The following is a 23,124-nucleotide window of genomic DNA, read 5'->3' on the forward strand; positions in this document are numbered from 1 at the left end:
GCACAGCCTGAGGAACTCTTGGAGGGAGAGGAGCGGCACCACACGGCCAACCCAGTGGGCAGCGGCCCCCAGGGGTGGAGGGCCCTTTGGCCAGTGCCTGGGCCAGGCCAAAGGGACATGTGCCCTGGGAGGCCACAGGCGCTCTCCAGGACTCCCTGGGGGCCACCAGGGTGACCTGAGCCCCCTCCTGGTCCTCCCCTGGGGGCAGAAGGGTACAGTCTCACTCCTCTGTCTCCCCAACCTCAGCCTGAGTGGGGGTCTCCAACCTGCAGGCTGGTGGCTGGCTTGAGCCAGCATCCAGGAGACACCGATGGTGGACACGTGGGAGGGGAAGACAAGGTGGCACAAAGCTGTGCCCACTAGGGGCTAGGGCTGAGTCCCGCAGGTGGTTTGGGGTCGTGGTCGAAGCCCGTGCCCTGCAGCACCCGCGGCTCCGCAGCACCAAGGTGGCAGGTGCTTGCCCGAGGGTTGCTTCCTTCCCGCAGTGCCACCCTGGGGATGTGGTTTCGGGACACAGGTGTCTCAAGGGAGACCCTGGCTTGGAGGGGCCTAAAGGCCACATTGAGGGTCCCTGGGCAGTCTCCTGGTTGAGCTCAGGCCAGAGGGGTGGCTCTGGGGACCTTCCTGCCCTCAGGCACCTTGATATTCCCAAGAGCCCCTCACTGTGTTGGCCCTAGTGCCAGAGACCTCCAGATTGCTTAACTCTGGAGCTGGGGTGGAGGGGCCCACACCTAGGGGCCTTCTAGTTCATTCTGAGTGGGGCCGTCCTGGGGCCAGGCCCAGGAGGGGACAGTTGTCCAAGAACAGTGCTCCCGGGTCTGCAACTCTGTCTCAAAGGAACAGAGAAACAGGTTCACAGGCCCGGGGAACCACATGCATGTTTTGGGGGGCTCCGTTGTGTCACACCATCTGGGAGCAGGACTCAGTTCTGAGTAGACCCCCCTCGGCCTGCCCTGCCTGATGAGGTGTTAGAACCTGTTCAGCTGCCACTCAGCTGCTGCACCCAGGTGGTGGCCTGTGGCTGATGTCCGGGACAGTGGCCGCTTCCCTCCTGGGCGACGTGCGGTGGCCAGTGCCTGCGACAGGCCCACTTCTGGCTGCATGGAGTTGGCGTTTCTGGCATTTCAGGCGGAGTGATGTGGTCTCCTGGGCCCTTGGTCCTCTCCTGTGAACTGGGTGAATGGGACACAGTGGGATGCCCGTGCCTGCTCGGCCTGAGAACCCACTTCTGGGGTGACTTGGGGAGGAGTGGAGTGGGACTGTGGGGTACCTGGGCGGGAAGTGCTTCTGGCTGTCTTCTATGGCTGGGGGCATTGGGTGAGGAGGTGACGGGAGGGGGAGCGGCAAGAGGCTGAGGGTGGAGGCAGCAATGGTGGGGATGGGGACGGGGGGGCGGGGGAACCGCGGGGCTGAAGGCAGGCAGCTGCCCCGCGGTCCCACCCAACTGTCCCAACCGAGGTGTGCACGGTGTGGGGCAGGAGGGCGCTGGTGTAAGCCCTGCATGCCCACAGCAGCCCACGTCAGGGGCAGTGGAAGGGGATTCAATTTAAAACGACCTCAGTCATTCCAAAGAAGCACTTTACTGAGGGCGCCGGGTACCCACCCCACAGGCCCAGGGAGGCAGACACAGGCCTGAACTGTCCACCCTCCGTGTCCCAAGTGGTGACTCCCCTCCCCACTGCTCAGAGATCACCCCCTTCTGCAGGGATCGCACCCCTTGTGGAGAGTTTGCACGGATGAGTGACTGGCTTCACCCTGGGCTTCCCCAAGTCCAGCGACAGTGACTGCCCCAATGCTGCAGCTGGCTCTGCAGACGATCACACTGCATGGCCTTGAGCTTGGGAGAGCGGTGGCCTGCACACGTGGTCACGCATCACCGCTTGGCGGAGGATGGGGACATCTCACGGAGATCTGGGTCCCAACCCCACACAGGACCAGGGCCCAGGGAGCTGGCTTTCCTACACACCAGCTGGAAGGCTGACTCCCCATCTCACGTGAATGCTTCCTTGGTTTTGGGGGTACTAGGAAGGTCCCCAGGGCCGCGGGTCACTGCCCAGATCGTGGCATCCTCATAAGACTTGGAACTTCCCAGAGGAAAGAAAACCCCTCTCAGATGCTCCAAGGACTCCCCCAGTCCAGCTGCTTCCTGTGCCAGGCCCAGCCCCCAGAGCACCCAGGCCTGTTCATCCACAGCCTCACAGCTGAGGGTCCCCCTGCAGTTCCTCACAGGAGAAAGGAAGGTGCACCTGCCCAGCCTGGCCAAGAAAACAAAACCCTCTCCCGTGGATGTGGGAGGCTGCTGCCTTCCTGCTGAGAGCAGCTCAGGGCAGATGTCCCTATGGACGCCAGCATTCTGGAAGTCTCCCTTGCTCAACAGAAATCTATCCAAGGACCAAGGGCTGGAATCAGCAAAGCCATTCGTGAATACCTCCTCATTCTGCTGAGAAATGGCCCTTGCTTTCAGAAAGACTGTCACGACCATTGGGAAATGTCACCTCCACATCAACCTTGGGAAAATCTTTTATTAGGGAGGACAACCTGCAAAATCCTCCCTTTAAGAGCCCAGGCCAGCCCAGAACCTCCAGACCACAGTAGGGGAGTCCTGGGGACATTCTGGTATGGACAGGCATCTCCACCGCTCCAGCTAGCCAGCACTTAACACCCACTCCTGCCCTTGGCCGATGTGGCAAACCGGGGAGGCTTGTGTGTGGGGCCAGGGCTGTGGCAGCCACCCTTCAGCTCCTGGGGGCTGGGGAAGACACTGGGGTCCCCGTGGATGGTGGAGCGGCGCTCAGGTCCTGTGGTCACTCGGCGTGCTCCTGCACCTCCTCCCGACGCAGGGCCTGCAGCCGGCTGCCCACAGTCACCTGCACGGCCTCCAGCCCCTCTGCGTCCAGCTCCCGCAGCAGCAGCAGGATGGCAGTCAGGACGTTCTGGGGGCAGAGAGGGACGCGGACTAAGCCCACCAAGCACCGTGAGGCTGCTTCCCTCCACTAGGGCTGGGGCCTGGCCAGCGGCACCCCACCACAGAGGACCTGGTCCCGGCGGCGTGGGCCGTCCAAGCGAATGACCATTCGGCACATACCGAGAATCTGAGCAGAGGAGGAGCCCCGCCTGGGAACGTGTGTAGCACTTCTTCCATGTGACTCCTGTTGCCCTCAGCCCAGCAGGGCCCGGGCCCACATTCCACAGACCAGGAGACCAGGAGAGGCCGAGGGGCCAGGACAGCTCCGTGCGGGGCATGTGTGACACGTCTGTGCGCATTCGCAGACCCACACACGCAGCTTCCCCCTGGGGTGCAGCTCTTTGAGGCCCTGTGAGGCTCCATCCTCCCTCCCCACGATTTCTGTGCAGTGGGCAGAGGCAGCAGCGGCCACCTAGCAGCCCCTGTCACTCACCCTGCTCCTGTGGCTGCTCGAAGCATCTCTGGGTGAGAAGGAAGGAAACTGGTCCCGGGAAGGGGGCTTCAGGCCAAGTTCACCCTGGGCTCTGCTGGGGAGAGGGAGACAAAGGTGTGTGAGGGTCAGGGAGCTCGTGGCACTGGAGGCCTCTGCAAACCCTGTCTGCAGGTCACATTCAAGCAAAGGACAGGCTCATACAAATCCCACCTGGCACACACGGGGAAGAGAAGGGAGGCGATTCCCATGAGCTCAGGGGCTACAGATGGCGGCTCCTGGACAGCCCGGCACTTACTTCACCTGTGGGGCGTGCTCCCTGAACCCTGGGGTTCCCCAGCTGTAATACCTTCCACCAGGGCCTCGGGGGCAGGGTGGGGGGCACCTGTACACAAACGCCAGGCAAGAGCTCCTGACCATGCGGTCAAGCCCTGTGCCAGACAGCAGCCTAACGGAGATCACATGCCAATGCCCCCACCACAGGCACCAGCAGTGGGTGTGATCTGCCAAGCAGGAGAGAAGCGCCCAGCTTCTATCAAACACGTTTGTGACGCCACCTGCCCTGGGAGGCACTGGTATCTCACTGCAGAGTCAGCCCTGTGGCCCCTCCACGGCCCCTGGGCCCAAGGCTGTACGGGCACAGATGGCTATGCCCACAAACCATTCCAGTGACTGTGGCCCTAGGCCACAGCCCCCACCAGGGGCTCCCTGCACCTCACAAGCTCTGGTGCTGCTGCACAGGGCCTGGCTCACCCCTCCTCTCCTGCTCCCTGGAATATCTGCTGTTGGGCAAGACATGGACCTGCCACTGAGATCACTACCTGGGCACTGAGTCACTCCCAGAGAATACGGATGAGAACGGACACTCGCCCTGGATAATCCCTCTCCCTCACTTCCCAGAGAGGCAGCTCACTGGAAGCTGCATTCGTTCCCCGTGGGAGGACCCTGAGGACAGGGACGGGCGGAGGCCCCGCTGCCCTCCAGCCTCACATCGCCTCCTCCTCGCTGTCCAGCGCGTCCTGGCCGGTCTCAGCAGCGGCGCTGAGGGAGCTCAGTGTGAAGCATGGCTTGGGGCCGCCGTGGCCTGTGCCCTCTCTCTCCGGGGCGGCGGTGATCTCCTCTCCCTCACTCAGTGCACGGGACAGCTCCTCCTCCGTCACAGCTTTGGGATGAAGGACAGAAAACAGCATGAGTGGCCTCACCCACATGCAGGCCACACGCGCTGCAGCTCCCGTCCTCGCTGCAGCCTCAGGTACAGTCTGCTTGTGAAATGCATGCACGTGTGTCCACCTCCAGGGCCAACTCCCAGAATAGGAGCCGATCCCCAGCCCGACACAGGCCGATACACAACAGATGGTGGAGGGCTGCTCGGGAATCTAAACACCAGCCTTGGCCAGAAGCAAATACTCATGAAAACCTCAACTAAGACACAACAGGAAAAGGACCAGAGCAGACTGAATTTATTCCATTGCACTCACATATCAATTTCCCTGAAGTTACTAATAGTAATAAAATTGTCTGGGAGAAAATATTAGTGCCCGTATAGCTGACAAGGATGAGAAACTAGCGTGCTGAGAATGCCAAGGATGAACACACAGCATGAAACCGTGGCCTGGAAAACCGCACTGGTGCTGGCGCTGGCCAGAGGAGGCATGAGCGCCTCCAATAGGTGGAGTGCCGCAGCGGGCACTGCGGTGCTGGGACAGCCCCTCCCCACGGCGGGAGCACGACGGGCACAGCCACCCTAGGTTCACAGTGGCCCGTGGAGCCTGCCCAGTCCCTGTGGACCAGTGCTTGACGTCTCCGCTCGCCATGGCGCATGGCAATGGTCAGAGCAGCACTGCTACTCACAGAAGCCAAAGAAGGAACCCTTTTGCTTTGCTACCAGGTCCTGCAGTCGCTGGGGGATACATAAACTGTCACAGTCACAGGAGGGACCCTATGCTGCGCTGCTGCATTCAGGTGGCGGGATTAAGAGACACAGAAGCAGGGGAAGGGCCTCTGAGGAGACTTCACAGGCACAGGTGTCCCGCCAGACCAGGCATTTGCAGAAAAGGAGAAGAGGAAAGAGGGCTGGGGAAATCCCCTGCCAGGGATTGTTTTGCGAGGGCCAGTGACCCCACTGAGGCCACCTACCCTGGTTATCCAGCTTCTGTAGGCGCGGCAGGGTGCGCAGCACGGTCATGCGGTAGCGGTGGGGACTGGCGCCGCAGCACGGGTTCTCGGCCAGCCACAGCACCCTCAGACGCGGCAGCCCCTTCAGGTAGAAGAGCTCAGCCAGGCTGGGGATACGGTTCCTCCGCAGGTACAGCTCGCTCAGGCGCTGGCACCGGCTCACAGGCTCCAGGGTGGAGATGCTGTTGACACTGCACGGAGACCAGCAGTCAGTGAGGGATGTGGACGCCCCCCCCCAGGGCCACCTCTCAATCTCGAGCCCCAAGAACAGGCACTCACGGGATCTGTGTCCCTGCCCTTGCCTGAGAAGCCCAAATTGGATGTCATGAGTCATGTGCAGCAGGACCTGGGCCGAGAAGAGAGCTATAGGAAGGCCGGGTCCTGAACTCAAGGCGGACTGGGGTGGACCCTGCCAGCAACAGCCCCTTGGCCCCATGCTCCGCATCAGCTCCTCAGGGCGCCAGAGTGGGAGGTAAGGGATGTGACCCTCCTTCACGGGCCACGAAAACTAAGGCCTCTCAAGGGACATATCATGTTGCCCCAAAGCACGGAGTGCCCAGAAAAACTCATGGCAAAAAACATGAGCCAGCTCCATGTGACATGGAAGTGAGCACGGACCTTCCAAACCCCCACGTGGAAGCGGGAACGCTGGGGATGGGCCTCATTTCCATTCTACAGAACGTGGACGCGTCAGAGAAGTAGAGAAACACAGGAAGCCTGCAGCGGCGACCTAAAGGCTTCACCCGACAGCGTGGGGTCCGTCCCCTCCACAAGCGAACACGCGGAGCTGCTCCCGCAGGCCCTCCAAGGTGTGGAGCGTCCACCAGCCGAGAGCCAAGGCCCCCAGCCTGGAGGGTTGAACTCGAGTCCCGCAGGTGCCTGGGAAGGGGGCGGTCACCAGGCCGGTGCTGAGCCCGCCTCCCCATGCCACCCCTTCACTGGGTGTTTCCCAGGTATCCTTTCACACAGCTCCTAGCTATGAGGCCGCCCCATTTTACCAAGAGCAAAACTCAGTCTATGGGACCCTTTCCAGGATGGAGTCTGCCCCAGGCACAGGCAGCAGCTGATGTGCGGACCACACCTGTGGCCTCAAGCTACCTGATCCGCTCCAGTGCAGTCGGGCGTGGTATGCTGTCGGGCGTGCAGGCACCACACACCTGAAATCCGTGAACACCCTCCGGGTCCTGTCCCTCCAGAAATGGCCCCGCACATGAGAGGCCTGATGCTCGGAGGCCCTGCGACCCCTGGGCAACTCAATGCACTGCGGGTATAGGGCTGGATCCACAGCCCCGCCCCAGCTTCCTGCCATCGTGGGAGCCACAAGCTCCACCTTTCCCTGTCAGGTAAGGCTTTCAGAGGCAGAGCTGAAATCCCAGCCTCACCGTAAATGTCGCCTGACTAGTGAAACGAGCCCTGCAGCAGGCACGGACACCCCTGTTCAACCTCTGAACTCGGGCTCCATCTCCTTGTCTCCCTGTGGGGTGGGCACTTATAATACCTCTATGTTACAGGAAGGAAACTGAGGCACAGAGAGAGCCACGCCTCGCCCAAGGTTAGCCAGCCGATAGGTGGGAGGGCTGAGATTTGGCCCAGGAGCATGCCTCCAAGCCCATTTCATTCATCGGTTCCTTCAGCAAGACTCGGCGGGACAGGCTGATGCCTGCACTGGGGATGCCTGAATACCAGATGGACTGGCCTCAGCCCCTGGCAGGCAGCAGGCTGGGCACTGGCGTCACCATGGCGATGCCAACCTCGGAGGGTGTTACAGAGGATGGGCAGGGGCTGGCCTAGCCCGTGGCTGCCTGTGAAATCAAGAAGGCAGGTCACAGGGATCAGGGGCCTGCAACAGCTACTGACAGAGGGCAAGCCCTGGAGCCTTCCGAGCTGCCAAACAAAAGGGTGGGCCTTCCCCACAGGGTTTAAACCCTTGTGAGCTTTTAAATGCGGAAACCCAGAGAAGGCTCCCACCCAGCGTCTGGTGGGCAGCGGTGAGCCATGAGCGTCCGCTCCCTCCCTGGGTCACACAGTAGGCAGGAGGGAATTCAGGGATGAAGGAAGCTCTTCTCTTCCCCAGAGCCCCCACATACACCCTAGCTGCCTAAAACTCCAGTAACATTTGTTCATTCAAGGTTCCCTTAGTCTGTTGGGAGGGCAGTAACCACAGTAGAGGGGCACAGGTCATGGCGTGCAGAGAAACTGGTGAGCAGTGGTGGCACTGGCGGGGAGAAGAGGCCAGGACCCTGGGGGTCTCGGGCAGATGTGGCCACTGCGAGGGCGGTCAGGGCAGGCCACCGACTGGCCCAGTGAACACAGCGATGGCTTATCAGAGCACACAGGCCAAGGGTGGGCAGGGGTACAGCAGGGCAGGCAGGGAACAGGAGCTATCAGGAGGCCCAGGTGAGGCTCTGAGGAAGGAGGACAGGCATGGGGCCACGGGGTAGACCCAGCTCTCGCTGTCCCGGCCCCTCCCCTTCTGGAAGCCGCCCTCAGTCTGTGCTGGAGGTTTCTAGGTTATGTCACAGCACTGGGTCCCACGGGAGGGACGTGAGGCTCTGCCCCGGCTTCCAGGCCCCAGGCTGAGCATGACGGCAGGAGCAAGGTACCTGAGTGTGATCACCTCCAGGCTGGGCATCTCCCGGCAAATGGAAATCTAGGAGGAAAAGAGCATGACTAGCAAGCACGGCCCAGCAGGGCATTGCGGCCGCACTGCCGTCAGCCACAGAGAACTGTCGCAGCCATGGCCAACCCACTTCCGGGGCCTGAGGGGCACAGCCCTGCTCAGCCAGTGTGCCCAGGGTGAATGCCCACGAGCATGCCAGGCTCCCCTGATGCCACCTTGCAGCCCAGACACTCCGCAGACTGAAGGAGAAATGTGAGGCTCCTCCTTTCACGCACTCTCTATTACATTTTACAACAGCATCGTTGCTGACAGATGCTGCCAGCAGTAGAGACAGAGCACTCATTACTTTAGATGTCCTCAAAGGACATCAGGTAAGGGGACCCCAATGTCCCCTATGCAAGGACAGAAAGCAAGGAAAGGATGGAAATCCCTTCTTGATAAAAGGTCTGGGCCAAAAGGAAGGCAGGCTTAAAGCTGGATCTCAGATCACATTCGCACTGTCAATTCAGGGGTGAGGTGCCCAGGGTGGTCCACAAAGCCTTCACAAGCTGCAAAGCTCCCACATATGTGAGAGCCCACCATACGCCAGGCATGGCACCAGCAGATTGGGTGACCGGCAGGGCCCCAACCTCAGCGAGCTCACAGCCTGGTGAGACGCATCCCATGTATGAGGGACTCGTGTCGATGGCCATGGTGTGTTTATATATTCACTGCTAAACATGCAGTTTTTCAGTTACAGCACAAAACAGATTACATCCGGTGCCATGTGTCCAGGCTTTTTTTTTTTTTTTTTTTTGTCTTTAAGGAAAGGTACAGTTCAAATTTAAAAAACAGAGAACAAAGAGAGAAATAGTAATTGGGCTGGACATGGTGGTTCACGCCTGTAATTCCAACACTTTGGGAGGCTGAGGCAGGTGGATCACCTGAACTCAGGGGCTTGGAGACCAGCCTGGCCAACACAGTGAAACCCCATCTCTACCAAAAAGTACAAATATAAGCCAGGCATGGTGGTGGGCGCCTGTAGTCCCAGCTGCTCAAAGGCTGAGGCAGGAGAATCGCTTGAACCCGGGAGGTGGAGGTTGCAGTGAGCCAAGATTGCGCCACTGCACTCCAGCCTGGGCCACAGAGCGAGACTCCGTGTCAAAAAAAAAAAAAAAAAAAAAGGGAAAGAAAGAAAGAAACAATTGGTATGCAATCCTTGTGTAAGTTGGAAGTTGGGGACATTTTGGACTGAGAAAGAGAATGAGGGAAGAGAAGAAAGAAATGTTTTCACAGACGCATACGCTCAAGTTCTCCCAGCAGGGCTTGTTCTCTGCCCGCCTTTGGGGTAGCGGTGGGGGGCACAAGGCTAGATGTGACCAAGAAGAGGGGGTGCAGACCTTCAACTTCCCCTTAACAAAGTAAAACAAACCCTCCTGGGATTCCTTTCCAGGTGAGAGCAAGTTCCAAACTATTGCTCCCCTCCTCTGTGACCAAGTGACAAAGGGCATTTCATTTATGTTGACGGGAACAGCAAAATAATAACCATTAGTGGTTCTGCATAACGAAACCCGCTAAGTGAACAAAGTACCAAGTGTGGGACTGAACTGATGGGGGCAGTTTTGTCAACTTAAAAATTCTCTTGGGGAAGAAGCTACAACATTTGGGACTGAGGCCATTTGGAGACCATCAGAGCAATACTTACATCTGTGAGGCGGCTGCCCCTGCAGAGAGAAAAGATACTTTAATTTTGTTAAAGCTGAATAAAAAACACTGAAGACAAAAATTCCAAAAATTACCGATGACTCCCTACAAAACTTAAGATTCTAGGATTTTAATGGCATGGCAAAAAGGAAGGTTGCCCAGATAACCGGCAAAGGTGTAAACAATTGTTTTACTTGATTTTCAACTACACTGTATGACGTTGGGGTGGCACTTTTTAGATAAGGAGCAGCAGAGCCATTGGTAAGACGTGAAAAGATGAACTGTTCCTCATGGTCCCTGAATGGCGGAAGGTTAATTTCTCTCACTGACAGACATCAACAAGGGCGTCTTTATAAGAGGCCAAGTTCAACGGGTGAACAGGCGACTTACAAAGCAAACTTTAAAAGCCTGAAATAGGGTTGTTGTTTCTTCCAGCTTAGTGAGAGTACTGACCACCCCGTGCAAAACAAAGAAATGCATTATTGAAAGCAAATGACACGGGAATTGTAGCCAAAACACCAGATGTGCCAGGGCAGAGAGAAAAGCTTTTTAATTAACAGGGAAGAGCTCACTCTGGGCAGTATGGGGATACCCCTGGGAGGAAGCGTCTGCTCTCGCTGACCCCCACGCCCCGCCTGCACGGTGCGGCCAGTTGACAGGGCGCAGCGACTCCGCTGAGTCCCCAGGGAGCCCTGGAGATCGTGCGGGCCTCAACTCCAGGCTGCCTCCTCTGGAAGCTCCTGGTCTTCCTTAGCCCAGTGAGACGCAGCCTTTGAGCCTTCATGGGTCCCACCGCACCCACGTCCCTTCCTATCACCTGCCAGGCGTACCCTTGGCACGGCCGCCCCCAGTACTGATTACCAACGTGTTTCCTGACTCAGTCCTCGAGAGCTCAGTTCTCTCTCCTATTCAACTTGGTCCCAGTGACTGCTGGCAACCCCAGACATCAGATCTGGCCCACAGGGCAGCCTGGGCAAAGGCGGGCCGGGAAATGGGGGGCCCCGGCGACCCCAACCCCTGGTCTCCTCCCCTCCCTGACCCCTGACTCCTTCGCCGCCCTCGCCCCTGCACCTGTCCCCGTTCCACTCCCGCCCCCGCCCCCGCTCCCGCCCCCTCCCCGGCTCCGCCCTCACCCCCGGCCCCGCCCCCTCCCGCCCCAGCTCCTCCCCCGACCCCGGGCGGCCGCGGGCAGACCCCGCCTCACCAGCAGTTGAGCTTGCGCACGCTGTGCAACTCCGAGGCCTTGGCCCGAGTCAGGACCATCTTCCGCGTCAGCTTCATGGCGACCGCCCAGGCCCGGCCGGCAGGCGCCCCCGGCCTCCTGCTCCCGGGTGGGTGACGACTGCGCGGCGTGTGTCTCCAGGGGCGGGGCCCACGTCGTCAGGGGCGGATCCTGAGCCCATTGGCGGCGTGGCGAGGAGAGCCGGGCGACGAGAGCGCCCTGGGGCCGCTTGGGCGCCGCTGACACGTTGTCTCTGCTCCTGCGCATGGGCGGCCTAGGGCGCCCAGCTCTGACGCGATTCTAACGCGACCCCGGAAGCGCGCGGCGGGCCGTGGGTGGGTGCAGGTGGCGGTCCCGGAGGCGGCCCGTGAGGGCTGAGCTGCCGCTGCCAGGAACCGAGCGGGGTGGGCTCGGTCCCACGCGCACCATGGTCGAGTGCCTAGGCCTGTCTGTGAGCGCGGGCCTAGCGTGGATGGGATGGGCGCTACACAGCTCCAAGTTACGGGATTGAAACTCTTGGAATAAACCCAGGGCAGCCCTGGGGCTGTTGATTCCTTGTCTCCCTCCCTCCCAGCATTTACAGAAAAGACGCATTTATAGGAAAGACGTACGGGCAGGTCCAGCAGAGCCCTTACAAGCATTTCAGCCTTTTAGAAATCAGGTAAGACCCCCTAAACATCGTTACATGGGCCACAGTTACATTAAGACGGGTATTCTGAAACCGCCTTTGCAAAAAATTGTATCAGTGAGAGAATGATGGCCCTGAAGGAGACCTGGCCAGTCCCCATCTTGCCTTTGTCCTTGAAGCTGCCCTTAATTATTCCTGGAGAAGCTAATTTTGGGAGACATTTGTTGTTTAAATGATAGCAGCCCTTCCTCAAAACTAAACAGCCTTTGTAAAGCCAATGAGACCACGGAAACCGCCTTTGCAAAAATCGTAACTGAAGAAATGATGACAGGGGAAAGCTCTCCTAACCCACCCCATCTCCCTGCTATCCTCTAAACTGCCTTTGTTCACTTGGACTCGGGAAGGGGAACATCACACACTGGGGCCTATCATGGGGAGGGGGGAGGAGGGAGGGATTGCATTGGGGAGTTATACATGATATAAAAGTCATGCACATGTACCCTAGAACTTAAAGTATAATAAATAAAAAAAAAAGCAAAAAAATAAAAATAAAAAAAAAAAAAAATAAACTGCCTTTGTTCATTCGTGGGTGTAGACCGGACTAGCCTTGGGAAGGAATTTAGTTTATAGATTAAACTCTGAAACAAAATTGATAATAGCCCTTTCCCAAAAAAACCCTTCTTGCCTGGGGACCAGTCTGCCTTTGTAGGACTAACAAATAAAGCTATGAGATGAAAAATTACAGTTTAGGGGCTGTGCAACCTCTGGCGGCGATAGTCTGAACCTCCCCAAATTGCTCCTGGGAATAACATCACTGTTGCAAAACTTAAGATCAGTGCTTGAAACATTTTGTAGACCCTGCATTCGGACACCACTTGGATGGATAATCTGGCTCAACCATTTGTGCGATCCCACCCAGGAACAGAAGTCAGCCAGAACTCATTTCGAACCCCTATGATTTAATCTTCAACCTGACCAATCAGTACTCACCACTTTCTGAGCCCTACCCACCAAATTATCCTTAAAAACACTGATCCCTGAATGCTGGGGGAGACTGATTTGAGTAATAATAAAACTCCATTCCTGCACAGCCAGCTCTGCGTGAATTACTCCTTCTCCACTGCAATTGCCTTGTCTTGATAAATCGGTTCTGTCTAGGCAGTGGACAAGGTGAACCCGTTGGGCGGTTACACCACCAGGCTAGAAGGATAGAGGAGCCTCAATTCCACTAAGGTGCAGGTGTAACCTTTCGTCAGCCATTATTCTGGAGGTCACAAGACAAGCTACTTCCCCAATTACTCCTGCAGATAACATCACTATTGTAGAACATCACTATTGTATCTTTTCAGGTTTCTTGCACGTCTGACATGGATGGACCCAGCTAGATGTCTTGCCAACGGCTCCTGTGGCCCCACTCAGAAGCCATGCAGCACAAAAGGACCAAAAGGACAGCTAGATTTCATCTGGCAGCCAACCAATCAGCACTCTCCATACCTCAGCCCCCTGCTCACCGTCTCGCACCCAACCAATCAGCACTCCCCATACCTCAGCCCCCTGCTCACCAAACTACCTTTGAAAAACCCCTAACCTGTAAGCCTTCAGTTGTAACCGAGCAGCTCAGCAGCTGTGAATCCAGAATACCTGAGACAGGTCTGAATCAGCTTAGAAAGTTTATTTTGTCGAAGTTAAGGACGAGCCCATGACACGGCCTCAGGGGGTCCTGACAACACGTGCCCAAGGTGACTGGGGCACAGCTTGCTTTCATACATTTTTAGGGAGACATGAGACATCAATCAATATGTGTAAGATGGAAAAAGAAGAGAAAACGAAAAAAGGTATGTATAAGATGTACATTAGTTCCGTGCGGAAAAGCAGGACAACTTGAAGGCCAGGGGAGGGTGCCGGGGGAGCTTCCCGCTTCCAGGTCATCAGTAGATAAGAGACAAAAGGACCGGGCACGGTGGCTCAAGCCTGTAATCCCAGCATTTTGGGAGGCCGAGACGGGTGGATCACGAGGTCAGGAGATCGAGACCATCCTGGCTAACAGGGTGAAGCCCCGTCTCTACTAAAAAAATACAAAAAACTAGCCGGGCGAGGTGGTGGGCGCCTGTTGTCCCAGCTACTCGGGAGGCTGAGGCAGGAGAATGGCGTGAACCCGGGAGGCGGAGCTTGCAGTGAGCTGAGATCCGGCCACTGCAGAGCCAGACTCCGTCTCAAAAAAAAAAAAAAGATTGCATTCTTGGCCAGACGCGGTGGCTCACACCTGTAATCCCAGCACTTTGGGAGGCCGAGGCAGGTGGATCACGAGGTCAGGAGATCGAGACCATCCTGGCTAACACGGTGAAACCCCATCTCTACCAATAATAATAATAATAATAGTACAAAAAATTAGCCGGGCATGGTGTTGGGCGCCTGTAGTCCCAGCTACTTGGGAGGTTGAGGCAGGAGAATGGCGTGAATCCAGAGGGCGGAGCTTGCAGTGAGCTGAGATCGCACCACTGCACTCCAGCCTGGGCAACAGGGGAGACAACGTCTCAAAAAAAAGAAAAGAGCTTAGTCCTCAGGTTGGTGTAAGATGTGGGATGACAGAAAAGTCTCAGAGCAGTGTCTTCTGAGCGCTTTGCCTCCGAGCAGGCAGAATGTTCAGTGCGAAGGAGGCTGGAGCTGGACCCAGCAGAGTGGCAGGAAGCGTCAGCAGAGTTGGGGTGCGGGTGCTTGGGGGGCGCAGTGTGACGGCCACAGGCCTCCGCAGTCTGCTGGGCTCACGAAGGCTCACCTGGACCTCCGTCACACTACGCCACAGCCTCGGCCTCTGCCCAGCCCTGGGCCTCCCTTCTTTACAGGGGGTGAGTTGGGCACGCTGCTCCCCAGTAAATCTCAGGGGGCCACAGACAGAGCCTGTTTCACAGAGACATGGAGGGTGGCGGACACAGGAATTGCTGTTGAGTCTTTGAGGCAAGGCCACCACCGCTGTCACCAGGCACACGGGGCCCACACCCGCTTTGTGGTTTCAGCCAATGGGTCGGGGTTTCTGGCTCGCAGCCGGGGGTACTGCTGAGGACAAGGTACCATGGATCAACCACTGCTCCCTCCTGCCCTGACAGGTGGGGGCTCTGCGGGGCTCAGCAGGGCAGGCTGACCCCCAACCCAGGGCAAACGCTCTCCTGACACCTGGCGCTGAGTCCCAAGCACCCCAGGCCCGGTCCTTGTGTCTCCTTTCCTCCACCACCTTCACCCCGTAGGTGACACCCCCAGTCCAGACCCCCTCCAGCCCGATGTCCTAGTCACCTGCGCTGTGTAACAAATCACCCCCAGACTTAGCAGCTCACAGTAGACGCTGCTGTCTCCCAGTTTCTGAGGCTCAGTTGTCTAGAGCAGCTGAGCTGTGTGGCTGGGCTGGGACTCCTGGGAGGGAGGTGGGGCTGTCTCTGAGGACCTGACTGGGGTCTCCCAGCTGCCCCACAAGGTGTTGGCGGTTGGCTTCGCTCTCTGCAACATGCCCTCCCGAGGAGTGAGGGCTGAGGAGGCAAGGAGAAGAGGAGAGCAGGAGAGAGACAAATGGAGAGTCAGCAAACGTGCTCCGGAGCTGAAGTTTTCATGACCTCAGAGCAACCACCTCTCCCCTGCCCATGCTGCTGGCCTCACCACCCACCTGGCACCACTTGGGGGCAGAACCCGGTCCACTCCACGACATGTCCCTGAGGCAGACTTTGGAACTGCTTGGGTGGCAGGTGCGGCGCACCCCTCCCAGATCCCCTTGGGAACTCCAGACTTCTCCCTTGGCCTCAGGAGCCAGTGCGGTGGGTGGCCTGCCTGACCCCTGGCTGACCGAGGACCCCCGGCTGGTGCTGCAGATGGTTCAGATCCCTGTGGCAGGTCAGAGCCAGGCCTGGGCGAAGGGACAGGCAGCGCGTGTTGATTGATATTTTTTCAGTGTCCTGAGAGGTCTTCAGGCCTTGTGGTCATTTCCAGCTCCGTTCTTGTCCTTGCTGCGCTGGGAGCCGTCGGGGCAAGGGTGCCAGCATGGAGAGTTCATGGTGGCCACGCTGGCTGCAGTCTTCACCCTGGAGTGGCATCCATCACTGTCCTTTCACATTTTAAGAGCAGTTCTGTTGTATAAGATGTTTCTGGAATGCAGATGACTCTGTGGACTCCAGAGATGAAAAGAAACATGTCTGTTCCCTCAGCCCTCAGCCCACTGCTCTAGACCAGGTGTCTGCAAACTGCAGCCCGCTGGCCAGATTGGGCCCACCACCTGTTTGCAAATAAAGGTTTTTTTTTTTTTTTTTTTTTTTTGAGATGGAGTCTTGCTCTGTCACCCAGGCTGGAGTGCAAGGGCCTGATCTCGGCTTACTGCAACCTCCTCCTCCCGGTTTAAGTGATTCTCCTGCCTCAGGCTCCTGAGTAGCTGGGACTATAGGTGTCAGGCCTCTGAGCCCAAGCTAAGCTGTCATATCCCCTATGATCTGCATGTGTACATCCAGATGCCCCGAAGTAACTGAAGAATCACAAAAGAAGTGAAAATGGCCGATTCCTGCCTTAACTGATGACATTACCTTGTGAAGTTCCTTCTCCTGGCTCAGAAGCTCCCCCACTGAGCACCCTGTGACCCCCGCCCCTGCACGCAAGAGAACAACCCCTTTGACTGTAGCTTTCCTTTACCTACCCAAATCCTATAAAACGGCCCCACCCCATCTCCCTTCGCTGACATTTTTGGACTCAGCCTGCCTGCACCCTGGTGAAATAAACAGCCTTGTTGCCCACACAAAGCCTGTTTGGTGGTCTCTTCGCACGGACGTGCGTGACAATAGGCATGCACCACCATGTCTGGATAATTTTTTGTATTTTTAGTAGAGACAGGGTTTCACCTTGTTGGCCAGGCTGATTTCATACTCCTGGCCTCAAGTAACCTGCCCGCCTCAGCCTCCCAAAGTGCTGGGATTACAGGCGTGAGTCACCGCACCCAGTCTGCAAAGTTGAATTAATACTAGTGCACAGTTATGCTGTATTTGTTCATTTTTGCATTGCTATTTAAAAAACCCCTCAGATTGGGTAATTTATAAAGAGGCCTAACTGGCTCACAGTTCTGCAGGCTGTACAGGTGGCTTCTGCTTCTGGGGAGGCGTCAGGAAGCTTCCAATCATGATAGAAGGCAAAGTGGGCAGGCGTCTTACATGGCAGGAGCAAGAGAGAGAGACAGGGGCAGGTGCCACACACTTAAACGACCAGATCTCGCAAGAACTCACTCACTGTTACGGGAACAGCACCAAGAGGACGGTGTTCAATCATTCATGAGAAACGCCTCCTTGATCTAATAACCTTCCACGCTGGGGATTACAATTTTTTTGACACAGAGTCTCGCTCTGTTGCCCAGGCTGGAGTGCAGTGGCATGATCTCGGCTCACAGCAGCCTCCCCTTCCTGGGTTCAAGTGATTCTCCTGCCTCAGCCTCCGAGTAGCTGGGATTACAGGCACATACCAACATGCCTGGCTAAGTTTTGTAGTTTTAGTAGAGATGGGGTTTCACCATTTGACAAGGCTGGTCTTGAACTCCTGACCTCAAGTGATCTGCCTGCCTCGGCCTCCCAAAGTGCTGGCATTACAGGTGTGAGCCACTGTGCCCGGCCTGGGGATTATGATTTGCAATGACATTTGGGTGGGGCACAGAGCCAAACCACGTAACATACTGATTCATTTATGTAGTTGACCCTTGAACCGCTCAAGAGTTAGGGGCTCCGACACCCCTTAAAGTTGAACGTCTGGGTATAACTTTTGACTCCTCCAAAACTTAACTACGAATAGCTCACTATTGACCAGAAGGAAGGCTTACTGATAGCATAAACACATATTTTGTATGTTGTATGTATTATAAACAGTGTTCCTACAATAAAAGGAGCTAGAGAGACGAAAATGTTATTAAGAAAATCACAAGGAAGATAAAATATATTCACATTAAGTAGAAGCAGGTCACCCAGGCGCAGTGGCTCACGCCTGTAATCCCAGCACTTTGGGAGGCTGAGGCAGGCTGATCACGAGGTCAGGAGATCGAGACCACAGTGAAACCCTGTCTCTATTAAAAAATACAAAAAATTAGCTGGCGTGGTGGCGGGTGCCTGTAGTCGTAGCTACCTGGGAGGCTGAGGCAGGAGAATGGTGTGAACCCGGGAGGCGGAGCTTGCAGTGAGCGGAGATCGTACCACTGCACTCCAGCCTGGGTGACAGAGTGAGACTCCATCTCAAAAAAAAAAAAAAAAAAAGTAGAAGCAGGTCATCATAAAGGCCTTGTCGTCTTCCCGTGAGTAGGAAAAGGGGGAAGAGGACGGGGTGGTCTAGCATCTCAGGGGTGGCAGAGGTGGAAGAAAATCTGCGTAGAAGTGGATCCTTGCAGCTGAAATCCGTGTCGTTCAGGGTCAGCTGAATGGCCCACAGCTGCCTTCCCACTGCAAGGGCAGAGGCTGGGAGCTGGGACAGAGACCACGTGGCCGGCAAAACCTGCCGCAGCGACCATGCAGCCCTGTGCAGAGTTTGCTGCCCCTGCTCTAGCTCGGGCCTCCCTCCTTCCTGGAGTCTCCTCTGAGGAGCCCGCTGCCTGTCACCTGCTCCTGCGTCCCACTCAGGACCAGAGTGTGCCAGTGCCTGTGGCCCCATCACTGCCTTTTTCTCCAGTTGTGGTTTTCTCCTGCTGCCAGAGCAGGGGCCTTTTTTACCTAGGCCTCGTGCCCACACTGTGAGAAACACGTTGTGCCAAGTGCTTTCTCTCTCTGAACTCGAGAGGACTCGCAATGGAGATCTGTACCTGCCCTGTTCGGGTTTTATGGTCACGCGTCCTCTCTTTTACGGGAAGAATATCCCATAATTGCTACTGCAGCAGCGTCCGGGCAGACAGACATGGCCCTCTGTGGAGTGTGCGGTTCTTCTCTAGAAAGGCAGGAGCCGCTCCCAGGGCGATGTGGGCCCGGCTGTTTCATCAGAGACGGTCATCTTGGCGACTACTTCACCTTAAATAACGTTCCCACAGAGGCCCAGGATACTTGGAAACAGCGCCCAGCCCGTCTTGCGGATGGCTCGGCAGTTATGACTGTCTTATAAAATATTCACTGCCCTGCAGTGTGTTTTCAGTTAACGAGATGGCTCTCCAGCCAGAAAGCACCCCGGGCAGGGGCACTGGATGGGGCTCTGCTGACACGGAGCAGGTGAAAGGGAGGGGGTCTTCTCTTCCTTTGCCTGTTAAGGAGGGTCTAAGACGCCTCGCTGGGGATGTGGCTGGTGGTCATAGAACCCAACTCCTGCAGCAGGTGCCCATCGAGCACTTCTAGTTTGTAGGGTGGACTGGACGGAAGACTGTGCCGTGCAGCAGGGCAGAGCAGCTGCTTGTGCGGCCCCAGGCACAGCTGCAGGTCTGTGGGGACACTGCTGGCCACTCTGGAGGGCAGCTTCCGGCCATGCTTGTGCAGAGCACGGTGTCCTGAGTACTGTCCTACACCAGGAGCTCTGACCGCTTTCCCACCACTTTGCAGGTACCAGCATGGTGGGTTAGTGAGGTGGCGGCCATGCTCCAGCACGCGGGCACTGCTGGCTGGCTCATCTGCGGAGGGCCTTCCAGAGGCGTGTGCTCAGGGCAGGAGTCTGGGCAGAAGGCCTGCGCATCCAGCGAGGAAATGAGGGTGCGGGTCAGGCAGGAGGAGTTGGGGGGCACCCTCCCTCCCCCCAGATCAGAGGCCACAGGGCCTCTTCACTTTCCTGGACACGGAGGCCAGTGGGGCCCAGGAATGGCAGCCGGGTATTGCCCACTGGTGGCAAGGCAGGGGCGGATTGCGTGGCTTTGTGGAGTGAAAGGGCATCTGGGTGGTCTAGGCCATTTGGGAAAAGTGCAATCACCTTCTCAGGCATCAGAGGGCAGTCCCTGTCCCTCCCCAAGCCAGAGAGTGGGCACCACACAGGGTGGAGTTAGACATCCGTGGGGCCCCGTGGCCGGCACCTGCCGTGATGCGGACTGCTGGGCTTGGTCTTTCTGGCTGCTCTTGTCCCCTTCCTTGAGACAGAGCCAGGGAGCAGGCTCTGAGCCTGCCCCAGCCTTGGGGTCCTGCCTGTCTCACTGGGAATGGTCCCTGGCTCTGGGGTCATATCCGGAGTGCTGGGGGAGGGGGCTGCAGAGGTCTCTGAGCAGGTGGTCCTGAGTCCTGTTGGGGGGGGGTCTCACTCAGGCCCAGGTCCCCCTGCGACTCCTGTCCTGCCTGTCCCGCTCCCGCTGGCTATTCAGGATTTAAAGATAATCGCCGGTTTAAAGGAGACAGGTGCCCCCAACCCTCAGAAGGCACACATCCGTGCGAGTGTCCGGTCCCAGGTCTCCTGGGAGGGCGGGCCCGCAGGTGGGCCTCCTCTTCCTTGGCGTGTCCTTGGTTCTAACTGCGGGCGCAGGACGCGGCGCGGGAGGCGCTCTCCGGGCTGACTGACGCAGAGCGCTGCGGGCGGCTCCACTGCACCGCGCACGCGGCGCACGCTCGGGCGAGATACGGACGGCCCCGCGGGGCCAGGGAGGCCGTGCTGCGCGGAGACGCGGGTGACGCCGGGGCGCGGGCTGCTCCGAGCAGGTAGGTGAGCCCGGGTGTAGGGACGGAGGCGGCCGGCCAGGGAGCCTGTGAAGGTTGCAGTGGGGTGCAGGGGCGTAGGAGGAGTTCTGGGCGCTGCTGCAGGGCACGGCGGGGTACAGGGGTACAGGAGGGGTTCAGGGCGCTGGTGCAGGGCACGGTGGGGTGCAGGGGCGCGGGTGGGGCTCGGGGTGCTGGTGCAGGGCGCGGTGGGGTGCAGGAGCGTGGGTAGGGCTCGGGGTGCTGGTGCAGGGCACGGCGGGGTGCAGGGGTACAGGAGGGGTGCAGGGCGCTGGTGCAGGGCACGGCGGGGTGCAGGGGCGCTGGTGCAGGGCGCGGCGGGGTGCAGGGGCTGGCGGGGTTCGGGGCGCTGGTGCAGAGGCACCGGTAGGGTTCGGGGCGCGGACTGGAGCGCCTAGTGTGTGCAGAGGCGCAGGGCGCTGACTCGGATCCGGGTGCAGTCTGTCCGCGGGACGCCTTGCCGCTGGGGCGACCCTGTCCAGCTGGCGCAAGGGGACCGGGAGATGAGGGACTCAGCCGTCCTCGGCCCCTGCCAGTCCGCCCGGACCGCAGGGCTCGCTTCCAGGACGCTTATTTCCTCTGTCCCAGCACCTGCTTCTGCCTGTCCAGTCTCGGAAGGGCTGGCTTTCACGCGGGGATTTCAGAGGATGCCTGAGCAACCTCCAGAGAGGGCAGGGCGGCCACACGGTGTACTGAGGGAGGGCAGGGCGCGCCTGTCCCAGTCCTGCTGGTGCGGAAGGCCCGCCCTGCCCAGACAGAACCTTCCATTTCCCGAGGAATCTGCTGGGCTGGGCTGGGCTGGGCTGGGGGCGGCAGGCACACCAGGATCCTCTTGAGTTGCCTGGTTCTAGGCTCAGGTGCCAACGAGTCGTCCTGAATTCGGCCCAGGTGGGAGTGGTCTTCCCATTGCCACCCCTGCCATGCAGGGCCCCTGGGGCTGAGGACGGAGTTGCTCAGTGTCTAACCCTGAAGGGCACGGAATGCTGCCCCAACCCACGATCCTTCAGGGGCTCCACTGCACCCCTTTCTCCTGGGAAGAGCTCTGTGCAGGGTTTGGGTTTGGAAATCCACCCCACATGGGGCCTTGCCCTGCTCAAGCCTGCTTCATGCATCTGTCTTCTGGAAGTTCATTTCCTTCCTGAGTGCTCTCAACACTCACACCTGTGCCAGCTGCTGGTGGAGAATTTTAGCTGTGAACCAGGTGGCCCATGCTGTTCTCAGGTGACCCATGAGAAAGGGATTAAGAACCTCAGAGAGGGCTGGATGGGCCCTGGGAAGGTCATTACCAGGCCTGGGTTTCAGGGTTCTGCACCCCTGGGCTGAGGCACACGTCCTTTTGGGGACTGGGTTGAGCCAGTGGCCCCCCACAGCGGGCATCAGATGCTCACGGGGGCTCCTGGCTGCCTCCTGCAAAGTCTGGGGTGGTGTTGGAGCGGGTCTGACCTGCTTCCCGGGGCCTGCTTGCCGCTGGGATGAGAGGAACCTGCACAAGACTCCAGGGGTTGTGCTGAGGTGGGCAGCTGCCTGAAAGATGAGCGTGTGAACAGAGCATGCTGGTCTTCCTTAAGGCAGAGAGTCCCTCACCGCGGACCCTCCCGTCCGACGCTGGAGCCTTTGTTTCTAGCGTGGAGCCGTCCTCATCCCATGCAGGGTGGACTTCCTGCCTGGGGAGCCACCTGCAGTCCTGGGTCGTCTTGGTGCAACTGCGAGCTCTCTAGAGCCGCCTCTTCCTCTTGCCGCTGCGGACGTCTCTGTCCCTCTGCTTCCCTTGGAAGCTGGTTGTGAAGCCAGGCCAGTGGCTGCTGGGACAGCTCATGGCCCTGGAAAGGCCCCACTGGCATGCGGCACAACATCTGCTCTGAGAACGGCAGGAAAAGGCCGGGAAGGGCAAGTTAAATTTAGTGGTGTGGCCAAGGGGCAAAGGGGAGGAGGGAGAGTGTGGGAGGTGGGGTGGCCTGAGAGTGCCTGCCCCAGGACAGCAGCCAGCAGCACAGCCCCAAGCTCCCAGCACCGAGCTTCAAGCTCCGTGGCCCGCAAGAGGGGCTCAGTCACCTAATGTGGTGAGGGCACGGCAGAGCAAAGGCTTGTCTGACAGTGGCTGTCATGTGTAGTGGAGAGGACATGGTCAGAGATCGGCTGTCAGGGCAGGGATGAGTGGGGAATTGCAGTCAGATCTTTTGCCTCCAAGCAACCCTCCCCTTCACACCTTTGGGGCAGTGACTGTGGGTGACCATGGATGACCTCATGAGAACCGCATTGTGGGTGCCAGGGGCTCAGGGAGACCCTGCAGGGCTTGAACTCGCTTATGTTTCTCATCTGTAAAGGGAGGGCAGTCATCTGGTGGCTTCCTATGGCCTCAGTGATGAAGGCCACATCAGAGCCAGGGAGAAAGGACATGAGAGAATAAGATTCCTTTGAATTATTGTCTTTGTCCTGGAGTGGAGAGATGTGGTACTCCCCAAAACTTCCTTTCTAGGCTGGGCACGGTGGCTCAGGCCTGTAATCCCAGCACTTTGGGAGGCGGAGGCGGGTGGATCGCCTGAGGTCAGGAGTTCGAGACCAACCTAAGGAACATGGTGAAACCCTTTTGCTACTAAATACAAAAGAAATTAGCGGTGCCCATAATCCCAGCTACTGGGGAGGCTGAGGCAGGAGAATCACTTGAACCTGGGAGACGGAGGTTGCAGCGAGCCAAGATCGTGTCACTGCACTCCAGCCTGGGCGACAGAGTGAGACTCCGTCTCAAAAATCAACAACAAGAAACTTCCTTTGTGGACAGTGGGGGCTATTTT

The 23,124-nt window shown here is 58.0% G+C and overlaps 2 protein-coding genes and 2 long non-coding RNA genes across 12 annotated transcripts in view; 3 read left to right on the plus strand and 1 right to left on the minus strand.

The window, feature by feature from the left end:
* Positions 1 to 484: 484 nt before the first annotated feature.
* Positions 485 to 11,350, minus strand: CFAP410 (cilia and flagella associated protein 410). 5 transcript variants are annotated; one of them, XM_033229792.1, is made up of 7 exons: positions 11,078 to 11,350; positions 9,875 to 9,893; positions 8,174 to 8,220; positions 5,532 to 5,761; positions 4,386 to 4,557; positions 3,399 to 3,492; positions 2,497 to 2,933 (listed from the first exon to the last, which is right to left on the minus strand). In XM_033229792.1, exons 1-7 carry the CDS (start codon positions 11,152 to 11,154, stop codon positions 2,805 to 2,807), a joined length of 768 nt encoding a protein of 255 aa, XP_033085683.1. In that variant the 5' UTR covers positions 11,155 to 11,350; the 3' UTR covers positions 2,497 to 2,804. The 5 variants fall into 5 exon arrangements, 4 of the variants coding, with proteins under 4 accessions (XP_033085586.1, XP_033085508.1, XP_033085409.1 ...); XM_033229695.1 differs by lacking the exons at positions 2,497 to 2,933; positions 8,174 to 8,220; positions 9,875 to 9,893; positions 11,078 to 11,350 and adding exons at positions 485 to 1,172; positions 6,189 to 6,588; XM_033229617.1 differs by lacking the exons at positions 8,174 to 8,220; positions 9,875 to 9,893; positions 11,078 to 11,350 and adding an exon at positions 6,189 to 6,583 and having other exon boundaries at positions 1,563 to 2,933; positions 3,399 to 3,489.
* LOC117094432 lies at positions 6,585 to 9,964 on the plus strand. The gene is made up of 2 exons (XR_004441550.1): positions 6,585 to 6,913; positions 9,623 to 9,964. It is a non-coding gene; the product is annotated as an uncharacterized LOC117094432 (long non-coding RNA).
* Positions 11,351 to 11,370: 20 nt separating the features above from the next.
* LOC117094405 lies at positions 11,371 to 13,415 on the plus strand. Its single transcript, XR_004441541.1, has 2 exons — positions 11,371 to 11,756; positions 13,073 to 13,415. It is a non-coding gene; the product is annotated as an uncharacterized LOC117094405 (long non-coding RNA).
* A 6,768-nt stretch (positions 13,416 to 20,183) lies between these two features.
* TRPM2 (transient receptor potential cation channel subfamily M member 2) overlaps positions 20,184 to 23,124 on the plus strand; it is an 88,019-nt gene continuing 85,078 nt past the window's right edge. For 2 of the 5 annotated variants that reach the window (XM_033230219.1, XM_033230402.1), the window contains exon 1: positions 20,190 to 20,314. The gene's annotated coding sequence lies outside the window, so the exon portion shown is untranslated. Of the gene's footprint in view, positions 20,315 to 23,124 lie in introns of all 5 variants that reach the window. The other 3 variants (XR_004441613.1, XM_033230497.1, XM_033230797.1) reach the window with 3 other exon arrangements.

Source organism: Trachypithecus francoisi, unplaced genomic scaffold (assembly GCF_009764315.1).
Source record: "Trachypithecus francoisi isolate TF-2019V2 unplaced genomic scaffold, Tfra_2.0 Contig00090, whole genome shotgun sequence".
Taxonomy (NCBI): domain Eukaryota; kingdom Metazoa; phylum Chordata; class Mammalia; order Primates; family Cercopithecidae; genus Trachypithecus; species Trachypithecus francoisi.

Coding starts and splice junctions, on each gene's coding strand:
- CFAP410 (XM_033229518.1), bottom strand. CDS start 6,496: ATGGGGAGGCGGGCTCAGCACCGGCCTGGTGACCGCCCCCTTCCCAGG. Junction 4,558..5,531: donor ACAGAAGCTGGATAACCAGG/GTAGGTGGCCTC, acceptor TTCATCCCAAAG/CTGTGACGGAGGAGGAGCTG. Junction 2,934..3,398: donor CGAGCAGCCACAGGAGCAGG/GTGAGTGACAGG, acceptor CTCTGCCCCCAG/AACGTCCTGACTGCCATCCT.